Source organism: Trichosurus vulpecula, chromosome 7 (genome assembly GCF_011100635.1).
Source record: "Trichosurus vulpecula isolate mTriVul1 chromosome 7, mTriVul1.pri, whole genome shotgun sequence".
Classification (NCBI taxonomy): Eukaryota; Metazoa; Chordata; class Mammalia; order Diprotodontia; family Phalangeridae; genus Trichosurus; species Trichosurus vulpecula.
Genome location: NC_050579.1, coordinates 32,343,410 through 32,364,962, shown reverse-complemented (window position 1 = coordinate 32,364,962; position 21,553 = coordinate 32,343,410). Strand labels below are relative to the sequence as shown.

The following is a 21,553-nucleotide window of genomic DNA, read 5'->3' as shown; positions in this document are numbered from 1 at the left end:
AGTATTTGTGGGTCAGGTGGACCACCCATCTCCCCCACAAAGGTGGGAGAAATCTAGTCTCCACAGATTCAGATCATTTGAATCAGGATAGTCCCTTCAGCTAGAGCTCCTTCCCCCCAAACCACAGGGAATAGGGAGAAGAGAGCAGGAGTCCTCAGGGTATGCTTTGGCCAAGCCCCTGGTGCTGATACCAAGAAGGAATGCTCCTAACCTAACCCTGCTCCCAGCCTTCACCAAGGGCTCTCCCCTTTGCTAACACCTTACTTCACTCGACTTTCAGGAATTCTTTCACCCCCCCTCAAGGCCTTTCCTGTTGTAAATTTTAACTTGATTTCACAAGGATAAATGTGCTTTGGGGAAAAGAAAAATCACACAGAAAGCCCTGGTAGGAAGAAAATGAGGACTCAAGAGGGATGGGATGAATCCGTGAGGGAGCCAGTCCCAGCTCCTAGCCTTGGTCAGGGATGGCTGCTCCTGCTCCTTCCTTCACCCAAGTTTGTAGCTCCCACCCCCCAGCCTGCCATCTGGCAGGCAACTTCCATATCTCTGCCTAGGGCTAGTTTCAACATCCAGACCAGTTTCTAGGGCTGGACATATGCCAGGTTTCACCTCCCACCCCCCAGGCAGGAGCCACCCATCCCCTGGGGTGCTCTGCCACGTCAATTCCTCTTCAGGTATCTGTGTCTCGAGGTCGATGGGGAAAGGCTGGCTCCTTGGGACAGGGAATGCCATGAGGGTTTTCTCCCAATGGGAGCTGAGAAGCAAAGCCCCACAACTGACTAGAGTAAGGCTAGTCAAGCCTTGCCCCTCTCTCCTCACTGTGGCCACTCCGAATCCAGTCCCATTCACCTAGACCCCTCAGAATCTCAAGATCTCCACCCAGTAAAGGGACTAGTAGAAATGCAGCTCCTCCATCCCCCAAAGGGCAAATAAATCTCCCTGCCCATTGGTTAATTTTTCAATTTTCATTCCTTGCATCTGGAGAAAACACCCCAGCTTCCCACTTCACTCATAACCCTCTTTCTGAAACCACTAATAAAAATACAGATTCTTTAGCTACACCATCACAACTTGAAATTTGGGTCACAAAAAAGTTGGGCAGAAGCCAGAATCAGGCCAGACCATAGATGCCAGGGTTAGAGATTGGGTCTGGGACCAACAGGCCTCCCCTGCCTTCTGCCCAGGGTGGTTAGTTATCCTCTTCATCATAGCCATTCTGGTCTCCGGAGGTTCCTAGCACCCTGGCAAGGAGAGCCCTTGACATCTGAGTCATGCTTTTCCTCCTTCTGGGAACCCCCCACTTAACCTTGGTAGCAAGGAGTAGCAGTATGGACATACCAGCTACTTCAGACTCCTGCAGGGAAGTGCAGCCTCTTTCCTGGTTTGGAGGCTATGTGAATAAATCAGAAACAGAGTTTTCCCATACTACCCTCCTCCCAGCAGCTCTTACAGGGTGGACAGCAGCAACCATGAGTACCTAAGCCTTCCCCCACAGCCTCTACTGGCCTCTCTACAGGTTCACCATGCAGAATGCATACATATGCAAACAGAGTCCTCTAAATTCATACAGAAGGCTTTCTAGTTTGACATTTATGTTCCCATTTTCCACACCAGCCTTGGTTTTTATTGATTATTTGGCCCCCACCTTCCCACCCCTTTCATAAAGTCAAACAGGGTACCTAGCCCTACTGGGATTATTAGGACTAGGAGCCCAGAGTGACCCTTGATGGGCATAAGGGGCTGTAAGGAAGCCGATTAGATGTTCCTCAAGGATGGATGTTTTTCCCTTTGAATTTACACAGGGAGGTCAGCAGGACTGATGGGGATAAGGAAAACCGCCAGGAACACAAAAGGTCAACCAACAAGCATTTATTAATCAAGCACCTACAGTGCTATGGATACAAAGACAAACAGGAAGCAGTCCCTGCCCTCAATGAGCTTACACTCTAGAGGACATTGAGGAAGAGAAGATAACCCATACAAAAATAAATACAAAACTGTCTAATTCCAGAGAGGGCCACCAGATGGGAAACCTCAGCTAGCTGAGTGTGAGCCCTTCTTTTCACAGGGGAGGGGTGAAGCTAACTTGTCTAGGATGAAGCAGTGAGTGTCTTAGGTGGGATGTGAATGCAGGCCCATTGCTAGAATCTAGCCACTAACCCTGAGCCAGACAGGCAGGAGGGGGACCTGAGCGGTTCTCTGAAAGGAGCTAGGGATTGATTCTACGAGGCAGAGTCGAGTGAGAATTCCAGACTTCGGGGGCCACCTGTGCAAAGGCAGGAGATGGAATGTTATGTACAGGGAACAGGTAGCAGGCCAGTTTTATTGGCACAGACTGTTCAGGAAGTGAGTAACTACCAAATAATAGTCCCTTCTAAATGGAGGGGAGATGGAAGGGTCCCACGCCCTTTGGGCCTTGCAATACGTCAAGGTCAGAAGGGGAGCAGACAGCAAGTGTCCCCTTCCTCAGGCGCCCTCCCACTAGCCTAGGCTTCCCACTGCCCAGTTTCTTGGGCCCTGCTGGAGGATGCCCCCCTCCCAGCTCAATGTTCTGTCCCTTCCCCCAACCCCCAGGCCTTTCACCTTCTAGATGGCAGGGCGGCGGCTCTTCCTCAGTCCTCGAAGACAGGAGCAGAGCTCAGCAGTTCTTCAACTGGCAGCTTTAGCTGGGACAAGACATAAAGCTCGCCACTGAAGAACTGCTGTGGCTCGGCCAGGAGTGTGTGGGGGGGCACAGGATCCTGGGGGGGGTGGAGGGAGGAGGGGGGAGAAGAGGGAAGAAGCTGGTCAGAGCCATCCTGGGGCACTAATTGCCAGGCAGGGCCATGGTCCAGTTGCCACCATCACACCTTTTCTGAGGCCTTTCCCCACCACATCACGTCCCTAGCCCATAGAAGGACTTTAATGTAAAGGGCACTACGGGAAAAAAAAAATCAACAGGCAGCATTTAGCTCAGCAGCACCCCCAGTAACCTGGCCCAAGGCCCACCCAGGGTGACTCCCGAGAAGAGGGACAACATGCAGGCCCCAACCTCTTCTGCATTCTCAGCTGGGGGTGGGGGAGGGCAATGAAGCTGGGGCCTTGGGGGACAGAGCCTGGGAGCTGCCAAGGAACTAGGTGAGACCAGGTCTTTGGACTCATCGGTCAGCCCAGGGGCCTCTTCCTGGGAAGTTGAGCTGGGTCTGGAAAGAGGTTGGTAGGGGCCTAGAGTAAGGGGAAGGTGTTTAGGGGGTGGGGTGGGGGCAGGGTTCAAGAACTTGGGAAGAAGATAGTAGGGGAATAACAGCGTTCTGAAAGGGAGGGTGACTCAGGCTAGGGGCCTGAGCAGAGGGCAGCAGGGGGCGGGTGGCTGGGCAGGTTCCCCAGGCCTCTTGGATGCCAGGCATTCCGCTTTTGCATTCCGGGTACATCTGGTATGAATTCCAGGCTGTCTGCCGGCCCCTCCGTGTCTGAACTTTGTTCCAAGTCCCAGGCCCCGCCCCCAGGTTCCAACGCATGAATCAGCAGGAAAAGCCATGGCCCTGCAGCATGGCCCAGGGAGGGGGCTGGGGGTGTGGCTGGGACTCGGGAGTTGGGGGCCCCCAGGCCCAGGCTTAGTCCAAGGGCATGGTCCCTCCCAGGATGTGGAGCTATCCCTCCAAATCTAAAGCATCCAATAAAATTCTGCTTCCTCGGGGTAGGAAGAAGGGCAGGTAGCCAGAGGCTGTGGGTAAAATCCAGCACATACATTCTCCAGAGGAGACTTAAGAATGTGCCCTCTGTACCAACCTCTCAATCACCCCCTCCCCCCAGCCGTTCAGCCTACAAGGCTCTGCTGCTGGCAGTCCTGAGCCAGGCAGGTGCCCTTGGCAGAAAGGCAGGATCGGGACCAGGGCACTAACCCTCTGACCAGTTACTCTATCACCCCCTTGGCACCCTGACAGCTCTGAGGACAGGCCATGGTGGCAGCTGGAGTCAGGGACTGGGTCTTAAGGGTGGGGGAAGATAGCAGGGAGGCCACCAGTAGAGGCCAATAGTAGGGGGAGTGGAGGGAGGAGAAAAGAGGAGAGGAGGCGGGGAAGGGAGCCCAGTGATGACTAACTCAGACCGCCCCACCCAGCCAGCCGGCTTCTCGGGCGGTCAGGGCCGGGCCTGGGTTGGGGGCCGCTCACTCGGGCGGGGCAGGGGGGGAGGTGCAGAGGTGACCTTCCCAAGGCCCAAGCCCGCCCGGCCAGGGAAGGGGAGGAGGGGGAGAGGAGAAAGAGTTTCTAGGCCCCCCCCCCATTCCCCCAAACGAAACCTTAGCCGGGGAGTTGCATAAGACCCCGCGCCGCCGCCGCCCCAACTGCCCCCCCTTTACATAAGGTTCCCCCACTCCACCCCCGGAGGGGAGGGGCTGTCCAGCCTAGCGACCCCTCCCCGGACAGGGGACGGACTCGGGACCCGGGCCGAGCCTGTGCTTGGCGGAGAAGGAGATAGAGAGGAGCGACCCGCCTGCCCCATCCCGCCCAGTCCGGTCCGGTCCCGTCCGTGAACTTACCCCGGGCCGGACACCACGCCGGCTCCCCCGGTCCTAGACCCAGGACCCTGGTCTGTGCTCGGCCCACGGCAGGGCCGCCCCGGCTCCCTAGCTCCGTCCGATGGAACTAAGTCTCTCCTTCCAATACACCCCACTCCCGGCCAGACTGTCCCCTGCTAAGCCTCCCCTGGACCGGACTTGGGTTGACGCCCCTCTCCCAGGGCGGGCACCCACCCACCTCGCCGCCCCCTCTTCAGCCGTAGTACAGGGTGTGGCCGCCGGACCCCGCTGCCCGCCCGGACCCCGATCCCGGCGCGGCCCCCACGGCTCACACCCACCTGGTCCCGGGTGGGGGCGCCGGAGCCCGAGCGCTGGGGGGGAGCTGGACTGGGAGGAAACGGATCCCACGCGTCCGCTCCCCTCGGCCGGCGCCGCCGTCTCTCCCCAGAGCCCCGCACACACCGGCTCCAGCCTCCGATCAGCTGGCGGCGTCGTGACGCACGACACCCGGTTGCACCGCCCTCAGCCAATCACCACCCACTGATGGCGAGCGTGGCCACGCCCCAGGGCGCCCCGACCCCGCCCTTATCTCCGCCTACCAGGCCTTTTCAGCTCTGATTGACACCTAGGTCATCCGCTTCCTTCCGAGCAAAGCGGCTTTGAACCATGCCTCCCAAGTCGCGAGATGGCCAATAGCTGGAAAGACCCTCAGCCAGCCCTCAGCTCAGGCTTCTTATTTTGATTAGCGCCCCGCAAAGCCAATGAGCTGCTTGGAGACGAAGAGGAAGAAGGCGATGGTGGACGCAGTGCATGTCGGCAAGCGTAGTTCTCACACTGGCACTACAGTTCCCAGCATCCCGGGCGCTCTGTGAGTTGGCATTTTTAAACGCAACCCGGATCCTAGCCCAGGAAAGTCCTTAAAGGGCCAGCGCCCCTCCCCCCAGGGGAAAAACCTGCTTCCCTTAGACGGGCCTCAAGAGTGGGCTAGATGGCCAGGCAGGAGGGGATTCCCACCCAGTAGACTCGGAGGAGGAGAAGGAGAAGTTCCCCGCCCCCGGGGAAGGGTGGCTACACCTGAAAAGAAGAGGCCTGGACACGTGGAGGGAGAACTCGTGCCCCGAGGCAGCCAGAGCAGAGATCGTGCGGAACCCAGGGGTGGGCATGGCCTTCGCTTCTGGATGAATACAGCCTTGGGAGGGAGGCTCCCCACTAAACGTGTTCACCAGCTATTCCTGGGGAAGGGGGGGAGGGGAGGACCCTGGACAGCCGGCTCATCAGTCGTGTAAGAGGGGGGTGGGGTCAGGGGGGGCAGACAGTGATAAGCATGAATGTTGCAAAGGATCCTCACTTTAAGGAATGGGAGAGTCTGCCGGGAGGTGTGAGGGTGGGCACAGAGAAGAGGGCCCCATCCAGCCCCCACCCCCTCCAGCGGTTCTGGTTTCTGCATTTCTCCACCGCCCTTCCCCTTGGCAGAGGGATTCCAGGCCCTGCAACAAATGAACCCCAAACCTCCCCCGGGACGGCCTCTATGGAGATGCTTCAGCTCAGCCCTCAGCTGGGTGGGGGCGGCTTCCTGCCACAAACCTGGGAACTAGAGAGCTGGAGGGGTGCCTGCTCCCCTTCCCTCCTCCCTCACCCCTCCCTTCAAAAAGAAAAAAAAAATCTTTCCCTTGACTCAGGCTAGGAGCTGTTGCAAAGGTGGAGGCCAATAAGGAAACAGCTTCTTCCCCAGGGACCAATCAGAGCCCAGAGTGGGAGGGATGGGCAAACTTAGCTGAACCCAGTGACTTGGCAAAAGCGACTCTGAGTCGATGACTTTACAGGTTATTTAAAGGGAAATACCTGGAGTGGGGGAGGGGGAGGAGCTGAATGTGCAGGCAGGGATTAAAAGCTAATGATTTATAGCTGGAAAGGACCTAAGAGCCCATTGGGTTCAATCTTCTTTTACAGATGAGGAAACTGAGTCACAGAGAGATCATAGGAACATAGATTTCGAGTTTAAAAGAGATCTTAGAGGCCCTTGGTTTCAACCCTCTCGCTTTATAGGTGAGGAAACTGAGGCTGAGAGGCGTGATGACCCGCTCGGGGTCTCGGCTTAAAGTCAGGCTTTCCTTCCTGCTAGCCCCGGTCTTTCCTCTGTCAGGGACGGTTTCTGCCCTCGACATTTTCTTCGGCTAAGGTTGGCTTGGGAGGGAGGTAGAGGAAAGACTGTTTCCTTATCTGTCAAAGGAGGGGGTTGGACTAGATCTCAGGGCTCTTTCCAACTCCAAGATTCGGTGACTCTCAGGCCAGGCAGGAGAAGCTTGTCCCTTTAAGGAAACTTCCTGCTTTTAGCCTTGGTAACAGCTGATTGCTGGAAAGTGTGTGACCTCTGGACGAATCAGCTGTTTCCACATCCCTCCCCCAACCTTCAGCATCCCTGCTTCCCCCCCCACCAGTACACGTGATGTCCCCTTGGGAAAGGGAGGTGGAGAAGAAGCTGGACCAAGAATCTCCCACCCCTTTTCCTCTCCTCCTGTGGACTCCCAGACCCTGGGCTACGTCTGTCTCCCGAGGCGGGAAGGGGGAGGTCTATCTGTCCATCCCCGGGAGCCCCGGAGCTGAAGGATGGAATGAGAAGCATTTCCTGTTAATGCTGTCAGTAGAGAAATGCCCACCCTGGGGAGGGGGGAGAGAAGCTGGGGGCAAGGAAGAGAAGTGATGGGGGGGGGGGGGTTGGAGCAAGAAGAGCCTAGATTGGCCAGTGCCTTTCAAAAGGGCACAGGTTTAGGGGAGATGTCCTAGGCTAGGGAAGGAGCTCCAGGACTGTATTCCCTTCCTGGTGAGGCTCTGCAGGGGATGGGTAACTCGGAGCCCTCTCCCCCTCTCTAGGCTGGTCTTCCTTGAGATTGTTAACCATTTCGATTTCTGGCCTTACCCTCAAGAGCTTCCAGTTCCCAGAAAAGTGCCCCCCCCCTTTAGTTTCTCCCCTGTAAATGTCCCTGTCAACTCCTATCAAAGATAGGAGTTAATGTTGGTCCTCCCAATGGCCATAGGTATATCTTATTATTAGTAGTAGATTCCAGGTCCTCTCCCCACCGCAACTTCATCTCCAAGAGCTTTGGCTGGAAGGCTCCACAATGGAGCCCAGGTAAATACCCTGCCCTTGGAAGACTGGCTCCACCCAGTCCTTGGCAGGGAGTCAGGGTCATTCTAGGACAAGTCTAGTGTGAATTCCTGGGACCTCAGACTAACTTGGACATCCCAGGGCAGGAAGGTGGGGGTGATGAAGGACAGGGCTGTAGCCAAGCTTGGAGAGAACAAGGGTGTTTTACCAAAGGCTTCCCCTCCAGTCTCTCTCATCATGGAACCCCAAATCCCAGTAGAGTATTATTGAGCCCAGCCACAGCCCAGCTTCTCCCCGAGCTGGGCAGGCAGTTCGCTTACTTGATCTCTCTCCTCCCCTCTTCTCCAGCCAATAAGAACTAATCCCACCCATAATGGGGCCATTGCTAGGGCAGCGGCTCTACTCTCAGACTGGCCAATACACGATCTACATAGAGCCTGGGGGAGGGAGTGTGGCAACTATTCCCTAACTTTCCCAGTCTGGGTTTTTTTTTTTTCCTTTTTGGCTTGGGGTTGGGCCGGGGGAGAATGCCTGGAAGAAAGTCTCCTAAGGGGATGGAACCAGAGGACTTTTCAGGGGTGAGACTCTGAGACTTGGGGTCAGTGGGAATCTGTCCCGGAAGCAGCAAGGAGCTTCTCCAAGATAGCATCACATATTTCAAGGACAGGGAATGGGGCTTGAATTGGGGTGAGAGTGGGGGGTGGGGTGGTGTAGGTACAGCTCAGACCAACCTTTGCAGTATAAACTAACACCACTAGAGGGCAGTACACCCCAAGATTTGGATAAGGTGTGCCCAAGCCAGAACAGAGGAGGAAGCAGAAGCTGATGAGTTTGTCCAAAGTTTCATAAATTGTTAACATAATCAGTGTAGGACATGCTAAAGAAGGGTCCCAGTTAAAGCACCTGCAAAGGGGACATTGTTTGTTGAAGTGAATAGTATGACTTCCTGCCCCTAACTGACTGTCACTTTGGCAAGGGGGCTGGCCTCTCTTCTAAGAATTGGGGAAGGAGTTTGGAGTCAGATGTTACACTGGCCTCGTCAGAGCCCTTCTGGTGAGCATCTCCCTTGGAGACGTCCCTTCGTTGAAGGCAAAAGTGTGTCTCCAGCATATGCCCTTTACCAAATGACCGAGAGTGCCTCCTGTGATTCAGACCTTTGAACTCAGAGCTGTTATAGCTGACCATGCAATGTCCTGGCGTTTCCTGGCAATGTCATTTTTCTGCTGACCAGCACAGCTCTAACTTCCGGCCCCATCTCTGTGGAAGCATGCTTATTTCACACGTGGAGAAATCGGGGCAGGACTTGATGCCCATTGATTGTCTTTCTCCCCCAGGATCATGTAGTTAGAGAGGGGTTAGAGGTTCTGACCACCCCAAAAGGGAGAGGAGGCTAATGGTTGGGGACACGTGCATCTTCCTTCTTTGGCCCTCTCCAGAGCCTTCCTTTTCAAGGACCCCCCACCCAAACCCTAAGCTGGAGGCAGCCCTTAGCAACGAAGGCCTTTGCCTCCTTCCAGATGGGGAGGAGGAGGGTCTCCGGAGAGGGGCACTGGAAGCTGGGTTACCTCCAGGACTGGACTTCGAGCCGAAGAAGCCTGGCTCTGGCAGGAGAGATTTTTCCTAAATGCCCACCCACCCCACGATCTGCAGCAGCTGCTGGGAGAAGGGAATGGACCCCGGGGGCCTGGGTTCTAGACCCGACTGAGTACTCGGGCACATGGCTGGATTTGTAATGGGGTGCCCTAGAAGCCATGGAGGGGACCAGAGGCCGCAGACTCTCCAGCTTTTAGACGAGGCACAGTTGGGGTTGGGGTCATCGGGGGAGGGGCTCAAGTTCCAGCGGGAAGAGAAAGCTCGGGGAGGGGCGGAACAGATGGAGCGGGCGGGGCGAGGGAGGCTCCGCCCCTCGGAGTGCTGGCGCGGGAAAGAGGGCTGGAGGACGGACGCCCTGCCCCCTCCGTTCTCGCGGAGTCCAGCCACGCCCCCGGCCCAACCTCGCTCCGCCCTGCCCAGAGCCGGGCCACGTGCGCTTGTTTCCCAGGCCGGGGCGCTCACGTGACTCGCGTCAGCTGACCCGTCATGGCTGGTACCCGCGCTTAATGGGTTCTGCCGCCCCAAGCGCCCAGCTGAGTGGTCCCGGAGCCCCGGTGAGAGCGGCCGCGACTCCGTCCTTCCCTGGGCAGGGTCAGCCATGGGGAGGGGAGGGGAGGAAGAGGAAGAGGAGGAGAGGGGGAGTGGAGGGGGACGAAGAGAGGGGCAAGGAACAGAAAGGGGAAGAGAGAGGGGCAGGAAGAAGGGAGGAGGGTGGGGCAGGGAAGGGAGGAGAGAGAAGGAAGGAGGAGGAGTGGAAGGGGCAAGAAGAGGGAGAGGAGAAGGAGTGGAGCAAGAAGAAGGGAGGGGATGTAGAGGGGTCAGGGGAAAAAAAAGGAAGAAGGGAGGGGAGAGAGGTAAAGAAAGAAGAGGGGAAAGGTGGAGAGAAGGGGCAGGGAGGAGGGAGGGGGAAAGAGGGGGAAGGGGGAAAGGAGGGAGGGAGAGAAGCATGAAGAAGGGAAGGGGATGTGAGGAGTCGGAAGAAGTGAAGGGGCAAAGGAGAGGGGCAGTTCAGAAGGAAGAAGGAGGGGAGGGGCTGGAATGATAAAGAAGAAGGTAGTGCTCTTCTGTCCAAACTGAGGATTTGTCTTTTCGCTCCTCCAGGATCCTGGTGCCCTCTTCTTCTTCCGACATGGAGGGGCTGCTTCAGAGTGTGGAGAGGGACCTGGGCATTGACTCCCGACAGCTGGCACTGGCTCCTGGGGCGACTTATGTGGTCGCCTTGGTGCCCGTGCGGTGGCTGGCAAGTCTCCGGGAAAGGAAGCTGCCTCCTGGGCCCTGTCCCCGAGCCGAGGGGTTGGGGGAAGCTGAAACCAGGACCTTCCTTCAGCGCTCAGTGCAGAGACTGCCAGCTGGCTGGACACGTATGGAAATACATGGACTGAGAAAGCGGAAGCTGGCCTATCCGCTGGCTTTGGGCTCCAGCCCACCCTCTGAAGAGCACTCTGGGGTCCCCGAGACCTTGACCAGATTTATGCGGGATACTGCTGCCCAGAACTATCGCAACCTGTGGCATGGTGCTTACCATGCCCATGGGCGACCGTACAATCACAGCACTGCTCCACCTGAAGGCTCTGCCCTCAGTGCTGTGAGGCAGGCCTTGCAGAAGGTTTATGGCTGCCCATTCCTTCAAGTGGGCAGAGGCACCCAGTGCCCATCTCCTGCGAGGGAGGGCCCCTCAGCTCCCAGGGCTGTGACAGTCTGCCCCAATCTCTTACGGGCTGAAGCACTCTTAGAATCGCCAGACATGTTGTATGTTGTGTACCCTCATGTGCAGTACTGTCTTCACGATGTGGTCACTTTCAGTCCAGCCAAGCTTAGTAACAGCCATGCCAAAGTCCTCTTCATCCTTTTCCAGGTGCTGCAGGCTATGGATGCCTGTCACCGACAAGGTCTGGCTTGTGGGGCCCTCTCCCTATGCCATGTTGCTGTGGATGAAAAGCTGTGCAGCCAGCTCCAGCTGGACTTGAGTGCTTATGAAGCCCCTGAGGAAGAGGAAGAAGAAAAGCCTCTGAAGAACATAGTGGAGGCTGAGCCTCCAAGTGCCCCTGAGCCCAGGAAGGGAGAAGGGCCCAGGGCCCCTGTTTGCCAGGAAGAGCTGAGGAGGCTGGTGCTAGACTGGGTCCATGGACGAGTCAGTAACTTCCACTACCTCATGCAACTGAATTGGCTGGCGGGGCGCCGATGGGGAGACCCCAACTACCACCCTGTGCTGCCTTGGGTGGTCGACTTTACCACCCAGAATGGACGCTTCCGGGATCTGCGAAAGTCCAAATTCCGGCTCAACAAGGGAGACAAACAGCTGGATTTCACTTACGAGATGACCCGGCAGGCATTTGTGGCAAGTGGTGGTGGTAGTGGTGGAGAAGCCCCCCATGTGCCCCACCACATCTCGGATGTGCTGTCTGATATCACCTATTATGTGTACACAGCACGGCGCACACCCCGGGCTGTGCTCTGTGGCCATGTGAGGGCCCAATGGGAACCCCACGAATACCCGGCCAGCATGGAACGCATGCAGGGTTGGACACCTGACGAATGCATCCCCGAATTCTATACTGATCCCACCATCTTCCGCTCCATCCACCCAGATATGCCAGATCTGGATGTGCCAGCCTGGTGTAGCTCAGGTGAGGAGTTTGTGGCGGCCCATCGGGCATTGCTGGAAAGCCGAGAAGTGTCTCAAGACCTTCATCACTGGATTGACCTCACCTTTGGCTACAAGTTGCAAGGCAAAGAGGCAGTGAAGGAGAAGAATGTGTGCTTGCACCTTGTAGACAGCCATACCCATCTGACCAGTTATGGTGTGGTACAGCTCTTTGACCAACCCCATCCCCAGCGCCTGGTAGGACCCCCAGCCCTGGCTCCTGAGCCACCGGTCATCCCCAGGCCTCTCATCCAGAGAGTCCGAGAGACTGCTGGTCAAGAAGACATCCCAGGCCAGCTGGCTGATGGGGCTGATGGTTTGGTCTTGGAGGCCACACCCTGCGAGGCTGCCTGGGGTGGGGACAGAACTCTTGGGGGCGACGATGACTTGGAACAGGGGACAGAGGCCTTGGATTCCATCTCTCTGGCTGGCAAAGCTGCCGACCAGCCTTGCCCTTCTTCCTTGCAGGCCTCTAGCCACCCTTTTTCATCAGCCTCAACGGTACGGCTGGCCCGAAGAAACAAGGCTGGTGGAGTAGATGTTGGGGAAGGGGATGATGGGAGGATTGTCCTTCCTGAGGGCTTCAATCCCCTGCAAGCTCTGGAGGAGCTGGAGAAGTTTGGCAACTTTCTGTCCAGAGGCCTTCGTGGCAGAATGGAGGCCCCAGAAGATCCACCAGCCATGCCGGTCCTGAAGCTTGCGGATCTCTTCCAGAGGGATATGCAGGCCCTGGGGGTCCTTGTGGCTGAGACTGTGTTTGCAGCCAGAGTGCGGATGCTGCGGCCTCAGGCACCTTTACAGGAACGTTTCCTGACTGTCCGTGGGCTCTGTTCCCGCCACCCCAAGGAGATCCCCATCCCCTTGCAGCCTGTTTTGGAGACCCTACTGCAGCTGAGCGAGCCCGTGGAGCCCCCGATGACCGTGAGACCCTTTACATATAAGCCCATCTCCTGGGGCCTGCCCCCTCCAAGTCCTGCTCAGCTCCTCAGCCCGTACAGCTCGGTTGTAACCTTTCCCTCTTACTTCCCATCACTTTACAAGTTTATTCTCCTGTACCAGACGAGGAAAGTGGAGGATGACGTCCAGGGGCGGGAACTGGTGTTTCAACTGTGGCAGCAGGTGGAGGGGATTCTGCAGGAGATTACTCCTGAAGGCCTGGAAATCCTCCTTCCCTTTGTGTTGTCCCTGATGTCAGAGGACCACACGGCTGTGTACACAGCCTGGTACCTGTTTGAGCCTATTGCCAGGGCCCTGGGCCCCAAGAACGCCAACAAGTACTTGTTGAAGCCTCTGGTTGGGGCCTATGAGAACCCCTGCCACCTGCATGGCCGTTTCTATCTGTACACAGACTGCTTTGTGGCCCAGCTGATGGTTCGCCTGGGCCTACAGGCCTTCCTTTCCCACTTGCTGCCCCATGTCCTTCAGGTCCTGGCTGGTGTGGAGACTTCTCAGGAGGAGGCCAAGTGCCTGGTGGGGACAACGGAGGATGAGGAGATTGGGGAAGGGGATGAGGGTCCGGGCCCCTGTACCTTTGGTGAGGCCATCCAAATGGAAGGGGACCCAGGCTCATCGGGTCTGGGACTCCTGGACTACACATCGGGTGTCAGCTTCCACGACCAGGCCGACTTGGCTGAGAGCGAGGACTTTCAGGCAGGGCTGTATGTGTCGGGGTCTCCCCAGCCTCCGGAGCCCGAAGCTCTCAGCCTAGGACGGCTTAGCGACAAGAGCAGTCCCAGTGAGGCCTCCCTGGGGGAAGATCGGCCTGCAGATGAAGCAGAGCTCCCCCAGGCCAAGAGCAGTCAGGATCTGAAGCAGAGTGAGGGGTCAGATGAGGAGGAGGAGGAGGAAGAGGCAGCCGAGGACGAAGAGGAAGTTGCTGGTCAAGGTGGGGGTATTGGGGAGGAGGAGGAAGAAGATGAACAGGACAGTAGCCCTGTAGTGTCTGAGCTCCCCCTGTCAGACACAGGTGTCTCAGTGGAGACTGGTATACCCAATGATGATGGAAATGGGGAGGAAGAGGAAGACCTTGCCAATACGTCTGAGGACAAAGAGCAAAAGATTCTCCTGGGTAAGTTCTCTGGCCTGTTTTCTGGAAGGGAGCCTAGTGTCCCCCTGGGCCAGATGCTTGGTACTAGAGTAGGAGACAAGAACCCAAAGCTTCCAGCCTCAGATGCGGAATCCCATGAAAAGCTGGGCAGCTTCTCTGTCCCCGGGGGTGTGGCCTTTGTGAGGGCAGAGCAGCCCAGGCCTGAGGGGACCGAGGTTGGGGCTTCAGAGGGAAGGAGGCCAGGAAGCTTCCCTGGCAGTGTGGTGCCTGGTGGGGAAGGGCGGAGTATAGCATGCACTTAGTCCAGCAGGTTGTTATCTGACGGCTCCAGGCCCTGGCTCCCCCCTACAGATACCGCGTGCAAGATGGTCCGCTGGCTCTCAGCCAAGCTCGGCCCCACTGTCACATCCCGCTATGTGGCCCGGAATCTTCTTCGCTTGCTGACCTCCTGCTATGTTGGTAATGTCTGTGGAGAAGATGGGGTGTTGGAGGGGAGGGGAGGAGATGAAATCCCTCCACGCTGTGGTGGGCACCCTTCTGCCCACCCTTCTCTCCTCACTCCCCAGCCGGTTCCTTTCTGTCCCCCCCTTCCTGATGACCCCCCTGGTTGGGTGTTCTGGTCCTACCCGGGGCTTCTTCCCTCTCCTTTGGAGGAGTCTGGGAGGGAGGGTCCTTGGGTTGTGTCCAAGGGGCAGCTACCACGTGGCTCCTGTGTCCTCTGAGGTCCTTCCAGGGATGTAATTCTCTGATTCTGCCTGAACATCAAGGTAACTTGCTGCTCAGTTTCATCCCCCACTCCCACGAGCAGCTGCGGTCCCTCTTTTCCCATTCCCTAGGCGGGACGAGGCAGCAGTTCATAGGGAGCAGCAGTGCTGCAGGCCCCTTGAACTCGGGCAACATCTACCAGAAGCGTCCGGTGCTGGGGGATGTGGTGTCAGCCCCCGTCCTGGGCTGCCTCATGCACGTGGCCTGCCTCTTTGGGGAGCCTGTCCTCACCTACCAGTATCTGCCCTACATCAGCTACCTGGTCAGTGCCTTGGTCCTGAGCTCTCCTGAGCCTCACTGAAGCCTTATTTAGCTGGGCTGGGGTTGGATCCATAAGATGGTACCAAGTGGGTGGGGAGAAGATGAGTGGAGCCCCTTTCTCAGGGCCTGTGAACAGGCAGGGATTGTTGGGGTCACCTCTCCGGGTAGGTTCAGGGTGACTCAGCCTCTTCTCCCTTTCTCCCTCCAAGGTGGCTCCTGGAGGCGGGGGAGGTCCCACCCGCCTAAATAGCCGGAAGGAGGCAGGGCTGCTAGCAGCCGTGACTCTGACACAGAAGATCATCGTGTACCTCTGTGACACCACACTCATGGACATCCTGCCCCGCATCAGCCACGAGGTCCTGCTGCCTGTGCTCAGCTCCCTGACCTCCCTCGTCACAGGGTAGGCCACTCCCTTCAAGGGAAGGCCTGGGAAGGGGGTGGAGCAGCAAGGGGTCCCTGGGGAGGAAGGAGCTGGACACAGGTAAATCCGATAATGCAGTGATGCCGTGAAGGAGCTTTGAGCTGGGACCTAGGGAGCCTCATTCTAGTCCTGGCTTTGCCTCTAACGGGCCTCAGTTCTTCATCTTTAAAATGAGGGGATTGGATTGGGTCCTTTTTGTGTCTCAAACCCTTTTGGTGAAGCCTTGGGACCCCTCCTCAGAATGTTTTTAAATGCATAAAATAAAGTATGCAGACTTAGAAAGGAAACCAAAGTTTAGTGAAAATAAAGATGTCTTTTTTTTTCCATCCAAGTTCATGGATCCCTGGATCCACTCCCCCTCCAAGGGGAACCTGAGAGCCCTTGGCCTGGATTATAGTTCCACCTCTCCATCTTTAATGCTTCCTAGGCCTGAGGGAGGGGAAGGTCTGGGAAGCAGGGAAGAGACGGGACAGTCTAAACGTGTTGCCTTCAGGTTCCCTGGGGGTGCCCAAGCCCGGACTGTTCTGTGTGTGAAGACCATCAGCCTGATCGCCCTGATCTGCCTGCGCATTGGGCAGGAGATGGTCCAGCAGCACCTCAGCGAGACAGTGGCCACCTTCTTCCAGGCGTTCTCCCTGGTACATGAGCTTCAGTGCCAGGTGGGTGTGTGTGGTGGGGTGGTGGTGGTGGGGGGGGTGGGGCTGACCCTACCGGTCCAGTAAAGAGGCCTGAGTCTGGCTTTGTCTTCCTTCCCTAGGCCCTGAGGCCAGAGACTCCAAGCCCAAGTGAGGGCCGTGTGCTGGAGGTGCCCTTCTCAGATGGGCAGCGGCGGTCTGTTGACCTGGCCTTGCTGGACGAACTGCAGAAGGTGTTCACTCTTGAGATGGCCTACGTGACTTACGTGCCCTTCTCCTGCCTGCTGGGTATGAGCTTCGTGGACCTGGGCCTTCTTGCTTCATTCCTTTGCTTCTCATCTGCCATCCCCTAGCTCATCCCCATTGTTCTTTCTCTCTCTGTTCCTGTGCCTTGCTTCGGGCCCTGTCTTCCTCTAACCTTCTGCTTTCTTGGAGGTTATGCCCAAGATGCTTCCCCAGGCCTGTGGCCTCTAGGCTCCCCTTTCTCATTTTAGGCCACGTAGCCTTAAGACAGCAGACAGCCTAGAGGGTCTTGCCCCGCCTGCAGAGGGAAAAGAGCAGTGGACTGTGATGAGCCCTTAACAGATGGTGTAACCTTGGGCAAGTCACTTCACTCGTGGGGTTTTGGTCTCCCTTTAGTAAAATTTAGTCAAATGAGGTGTTGGACTTGTCATCATTAAGGTTGCTTCTAGCCCCAGAGCCCCTGGATTCCTGTCCCTTGGGGCAGACCCATCAACAGTCTCGAGGGGCTCTACCTGTCAGTGTCTTCAGTAAGGGGTGCCAAGTGTTAATTCATGCCCTTTCTGGGCTTGGGGGAGGGCAGTTCCACAACCTGGAGTGTGGCTGGTGTTGCTCGGATCTCTCGCTAGTTTGGGCTTTGGGGCCGGTGGCAGGGCTGGCCCGCCTTCTCTGGGCCTAAGCAGCTCTTCCCACCTATGTCTAGGTGATGTCATCCAGAAGATCGTCCCCAACCATGTGCTCGTGGGGCAGCTGGCAGGGCAGTATTTGGAGAGTGCCAGCTCTATGGGCCAGGACCCTATGAACTTGGCAGCCATGCCCAGTGCCTCCACAGAGCAGGACCCTCAAGGCAGGGGAGTAAACCATGATGATGGCAACTCGGGCACTTTTGGGAGCGTCCTGGTTGGGAACCGGATCCAGATTCCCGTAGACACACAGCCTGATAGTCCAGGTCCCCTGGGCCCCAGCTCGGGGGTGACTGGCTGTGTTGGGGGCCTCTGTGAGATGGGTGGGGAAGAGAATTCACTGAAGCGGGACCTGCCTCGATGTGCCCACGGATTGAGTGGAAACTGGTTGGCCTACTGGCAGTATGAGATTGGTGTCAGCCAACACGATGCCCACTTCCACTTCCACCAAATCAGGCTACAGAGCTTTCTGGGCCACTCAGGGGCTGTGAAGTGTGTGGCCCCGCTGGGCAGTGAAGACTTCTTCCTGAGTGGTAGCAAAGATAGGACAGTTCGGCTCTGGCCACTCTACAACTGTGGCGATGGCACCAGCGAGACGGCGCCCCGCCTCATCTACAGCCACCATCGCAAGAGCATCTTCCACGTCAGCCAGTTGGAGGCGTCCCAGCAGGTCGTGAGCTGTGATGGCACTGTCCATGTTTGGGACCCATTCACAGGTGAGGCCTCTTCTGTGCTGCTTAGGGGGGAGGCAGTCAACACTGGCCAGGACCCAGGGGTTAGGCCAAAGCCTGCACTGATGAGGAGAGGGGAAAACAGTTTACCTTCATGCTGCTGCTGGTCTACAGGTAAAATTAATTTGGAGAAGGAAGTGGGGTGGAGAGAGATGGTTATTTGGGGTAGAAAGGAAAAAGGAAGTGGGTTAGCCTGGGGCCTTAGTAGTAGGAAGTGTGGGGCTAGGTGTTAGAATGTGGGTGGGAGAGGGATTGGGGTGGGGCATGGGGAAGGGGTGAGGATGAGGTAGGGATAGGGGCAGGCTTGGGGCCAAGCCTGAAGGGGTAAGAGAATCAGGAGGCATTATGCCTATTTAGGGGAGAGCCTCCTGAGCAGGACCCTGGCCTTGGGAAGTATCTTTAGCAGGCCCTGAGAGCTGCCCATGGGGAACAGCAGAAAGATGTAGTGTGGATGGCTCTTGGGCCTTGGGTCGGGTGGTCAGTGCTTCCCTGGTAACATCAGAGGGAGGGCTCTATGGCTGTTCCCTCCTGGCCCCCCGACCCAGTGCTTGCACCCTCACAGGGAAGACGGTGCGGACAGTGGAGGCTTGGGACAGTCGGGTGCCCTGGACTGCTGTGGCTGTCATGCCTGCCCCCCACACCAGCATCACCTTGGCCAGTGCAGATTCCACCCTGCGTTTTGTGGACTGTCGGAAGCCTGGACTGCAGGTGTGTGTCAGGGCACAGAAAAGAAATAGGGAACAGTCCGTTTGGTGTTTGTAGTTGGGGGGACCCAGAGACCCAGACAGAGGCAGCACAGGAAACACTGTGACCCTCTCACTGGACCTGCTCCTCCCCAAGGAAGACAAGGCCTTGTTAAAAAGTGGACGAGAAACCTCTGGCAGGATAGGGGTGGTAGGGGAAAGCAGCCCCCTGAGGACTCTGTGGGAGTTTAAGTGAAGGGCAGAGAGAGCCATGGGAAGGCCCGGAGGTGGCCTGCACATCCCTCAGTCCTTGTCTCTGGCCCCATAGCATGAGTTCCGTCTTGGGGGTGGCTTGAATGCTGGCCTTGTCCGATCGTTGGCCATTAGCCCCAGTGGCCGAAGCGTCGTAGCGGGCTTCTCCTCGGGTTTCATGGTACTCTTGGACACCAGGACTGGACTTGTCCTTCGAGGGTGGCCAGCTCACGAGGGTGACATCCTGCAGATCAAGGTGAAGTCTCCCTCCCTCCTGTCGCTTGGGCCCAACCTGGGCATCTTAGCCTATGGTCCTGGCTGCTTGGCCGGAAGGTGGATAGGACAGATTCGAGCTGGCTTCCTTCTTACTGACCCCCACTCCCACTCTGCCCCCAACTCCCTTTCTTGGAGTTCAAGACCCTGAGAGTTGGCTGAGGTTGAGCCAATGTCCTGCCCACGTTTTACTGTTGCTCTTCCAGCCTCAGTGTCCCAGATATCTTTGGGATTTGATAATGGGCCCCTCCGTGTGGCAGGGGCTTTGCTGGGGGGAGTGAGAGTAGAGGTGTCACTTCTGCCCCCCTGGGGCCCTGTTCTAATGAGTAACCCTTGTCTATATTTGCCTGGCCCCAAGGGGCAGGGGTCAGTCTCTCTGTCCTTGACCTAGTTGAGGTTAAATAAAGCTCAGGGGAGGCCTGTTTACTGCCCCCGCATGGCTGAGCAGAGTCCAGGCTCTCTTCTCCTCCCCCTGACTCTCCCTTAGTGACAATGGGGGGTGGGGGTGGCTCAGGCCCGTGAGTAAGGACCCCTAGCTCCTGTCTTCATGCCCAGCCCCAGAGTGCTACTGAGGAGGAGGAAGCTACCAGGGCTACCTGAGCTATCCTCATGAAAAGGGACAGTTACCCCAAGGTCCAGTAGCAAGGGTCTCTGAGCATCCTCAGGCCTCTCTGGCAGTCCTAGGGACTGCCAGGAGCAGGGATAATGATCCTATCTTAAGATACAAACCTGTCCTTGCATAATGGATTCTGAGGATCAGTTTTGTGGCCATTATGGGTGGCCCAAGGCCCAGCTTGTGGGAGGAAGGGGAACCCCCTCAGTTCCTGGCTAATTGCTGTGGCCTCCCTCTTCCTCTGGGGCAGGCTGTGGAAGGGAGCACCCTAATCAGCTCATCCTCGGACCACTCCCTGACCATCTGGAAAGAGCTGGAGCAGAAGCCCACCCATCACTACAAGTCCCCCTCAGACCCCATTCACACGTTCGACCTCTATGGCAGCGAGGTGGTGACGGGCACCGTGGCCAACAAGATTGGCGTCTGCTCCTTGGCGGAGCCCCCCTCCCAGGCCACCACCAAGCTTAGTTCGGAGAACTTCCGGGGGACGCTCACCAGCCTGGCTGTGTTACCCACCAAGCGTCACCTTTTACTGGGCTCAGACAATGGGGCCATCCGACTCCTGGCATAGATGAGGGACATAACAGACCCAGGCTGAGGAATGTGCTTGGGATCGACAAACGTGGGCATAGATATCTTTCTCCCAGTTTGATGACTTTGCTCACCTGTTTCAAAACTCACCCAGCAAGCATGGTGTTTGGGCTTCCAGGGCATGTCCCAGTTGGGCGAAGGGCCCCAGGGCTCCACACCATCTGTGCCTAACACCAAAGAGAGAAATCCCAGATCCCAAGGCTCAAGACTTAACCCCCTTATGCACCCCTGCTAAACCTCCTGAAGCCTTGCCCTGGGCCTCTTGGCATATGGGTGGTCACATCCTAGACTTAAGCCCTCTGGGACAATGCTCTGCTGGGAATAGAGGAGCCTTGGGAGCCCTGGGGAGGCCTGACTTGTGCCTTGGGTGTCAGCTGTCTGGATGTCACTTTCCTGGCCCCCCTCCCCCAACAAGGCTGAGGTTGGAGGACACAGAGGCTGCTCCTTAGCTGTATTTGCCTCTATGAGGCTTTGGCTACCCCCTGATGAGGTTGGTGGGGCAGACGGGATGCCCCTCTGCTCCTGAAGGAGAAGGGTAGTGATGGCCCTGGCAGGTCGTGACTTCTGTGTCCTCACCTCCTTCCCTCACTGTCAGGGGGTCCTGCCACTCTGTGTACCCCAGGAAGAAAGGCAGAGTGGGGAGCAAGGGGTGAGGAGGATGAGAATCCTCATAACGCACAGTGGGGTTATGATGCTGGTACTGATCACTGACCTCTCCTGGGGGCTTCAGCCCATAGGTAGAGTCCTGTCTGGGGCAGGCTCAGGGTGACAGTTGTTTTGTCCCAGAGACTCCTCTCTGTCCCTGTCCTATCTAGTTTAGGACCAATATGGGGGAAGAGAGAGGAAGCAGGAGAATGGAGTCAGGCTTGGCTTGCCAGATGGCTGCTGGATCCTTCCATTTAGCTCCCATCTCCCAAAGGGGATAGAGGGGACATCCCTCCCCTCCTGTCTCACCCTAGCATTTTGTGCCTTGAGCTGGGGCTGCAGCTTCTGGACCCTTGCCCCAGGGGGCCCTTGGCTGTCAGACTGGGGAAAGGGTTCCTTTCAATCCCAGGGATCTCTCATGGGGCAACATTCCTAGAACCCAGGGTGGGGGAGCAAGGATGCCTCTTAGTCCTAGCCTCCCATCCACTATTTGCAATAGATGTAAATATGACAATAAACACTTTGGAAGAGCCATGAAATGGAGTAAGGCTGTTGATGTGGGGGCTGGGGTGCAGTAGGAGGGGCAGGAAGGAAGCAGGCCCATCTGTATCAGATCAGAATAGCCAGCTTTACAAGGAAACCACTTCCCTTAATGAGTTCCAGCCTCCATCAGAAAAGGATGGGGTGCCCTTCCTTAAGGAACTGATGCTGTGTGGCCCACCTCCCTCAGTTTTAGCTAGAAACTCTAGAAGGTGAGTGGAGACCCCGACATCCCAAGCCGTCCAGTGGTGATGGCACCAGGTGCTGTGGGAGCCATAGGATCCCAGAGCTCCACCCATAAAGGAAGGTGAGTCTCACCCACCCACTGAATG

The 21,553-nt window shown here is 57.0% G+C and overlaps 1 protein-coding gene and 1 long non-coding RNA gene across 4 annotated transcripts; one reads left to right on the top strand and one right to left on the bottom strand.

The window, feature by feature from the left end:
• Positions 1 to 1,872: 1,872 nt before the first annotated feature.
• Positions 1,873 to 4,925, bottom strand: LOC118857328. 2 transcript variants are annotated; one of them, XR_005010914.1, is made up of 3 exons: positions 4,837 to 4,925; positions 2,584 to 2,916; positions 1,873 to 2,266 (listed from the first exon to the last, which is right to left on the bottom strand). It is a non-coding gene; the product is annotated as an uncharacterized LOC118857328 (long non-coding RNA). The 2 variants fall into 2 exon arrangements; XR_005010915.1 differs by having other exon boundaries at positions 2,584 to 2,741; positions 4,837 to 4,907.
• A 4,755-nt stretch (positions 4,926 to 9,680) lies between these two features.
• Positions 9,681 to 21,217, top strand: WDR81 (WD repeat domain 81). Of its 2 annotated transcripts, none has more exons than XM_036767770.1 (11): positions 9,681 to 9,751; positions 10,299 to 13,909; positions 14,240 to 14,347; positions 14,725 to 14,915; positions 15,124 to 15,314; positions 15,829 to 15,994; positions 16,093 to 16,258; positions 16,914 to 17,609; positions 18,187 to 18,332; positions 18,636 to 18,815; positions 19,696 to 21,211. In XM_036767770.1, exons 2-11 carry the CDS (start codon positions 10,327 to 10,329, stop codon positions 20,014 to 20,016), a joined length of 5,748 nt encoding a protein of 1,915 aa, XP_036623665.1. In that variant the 5' UTR covers positions 9,681 to 9,751; positions 10,299 to 10,326; the 3' UTR covers positions 20,017 to 21,211. The 2 variants fall into 2 exon arrangements, with proteins under 2 accessions (XP_036623665.1, XP_036623664.1); XM_036767769.1 differs by having other exon boundaries at positions 9,687 to 9,788; positions 19,696 to 21,217.
• The last annotated feature ends 336 nt before the right edge of the window (positions 21,218 to 21,553 follow it).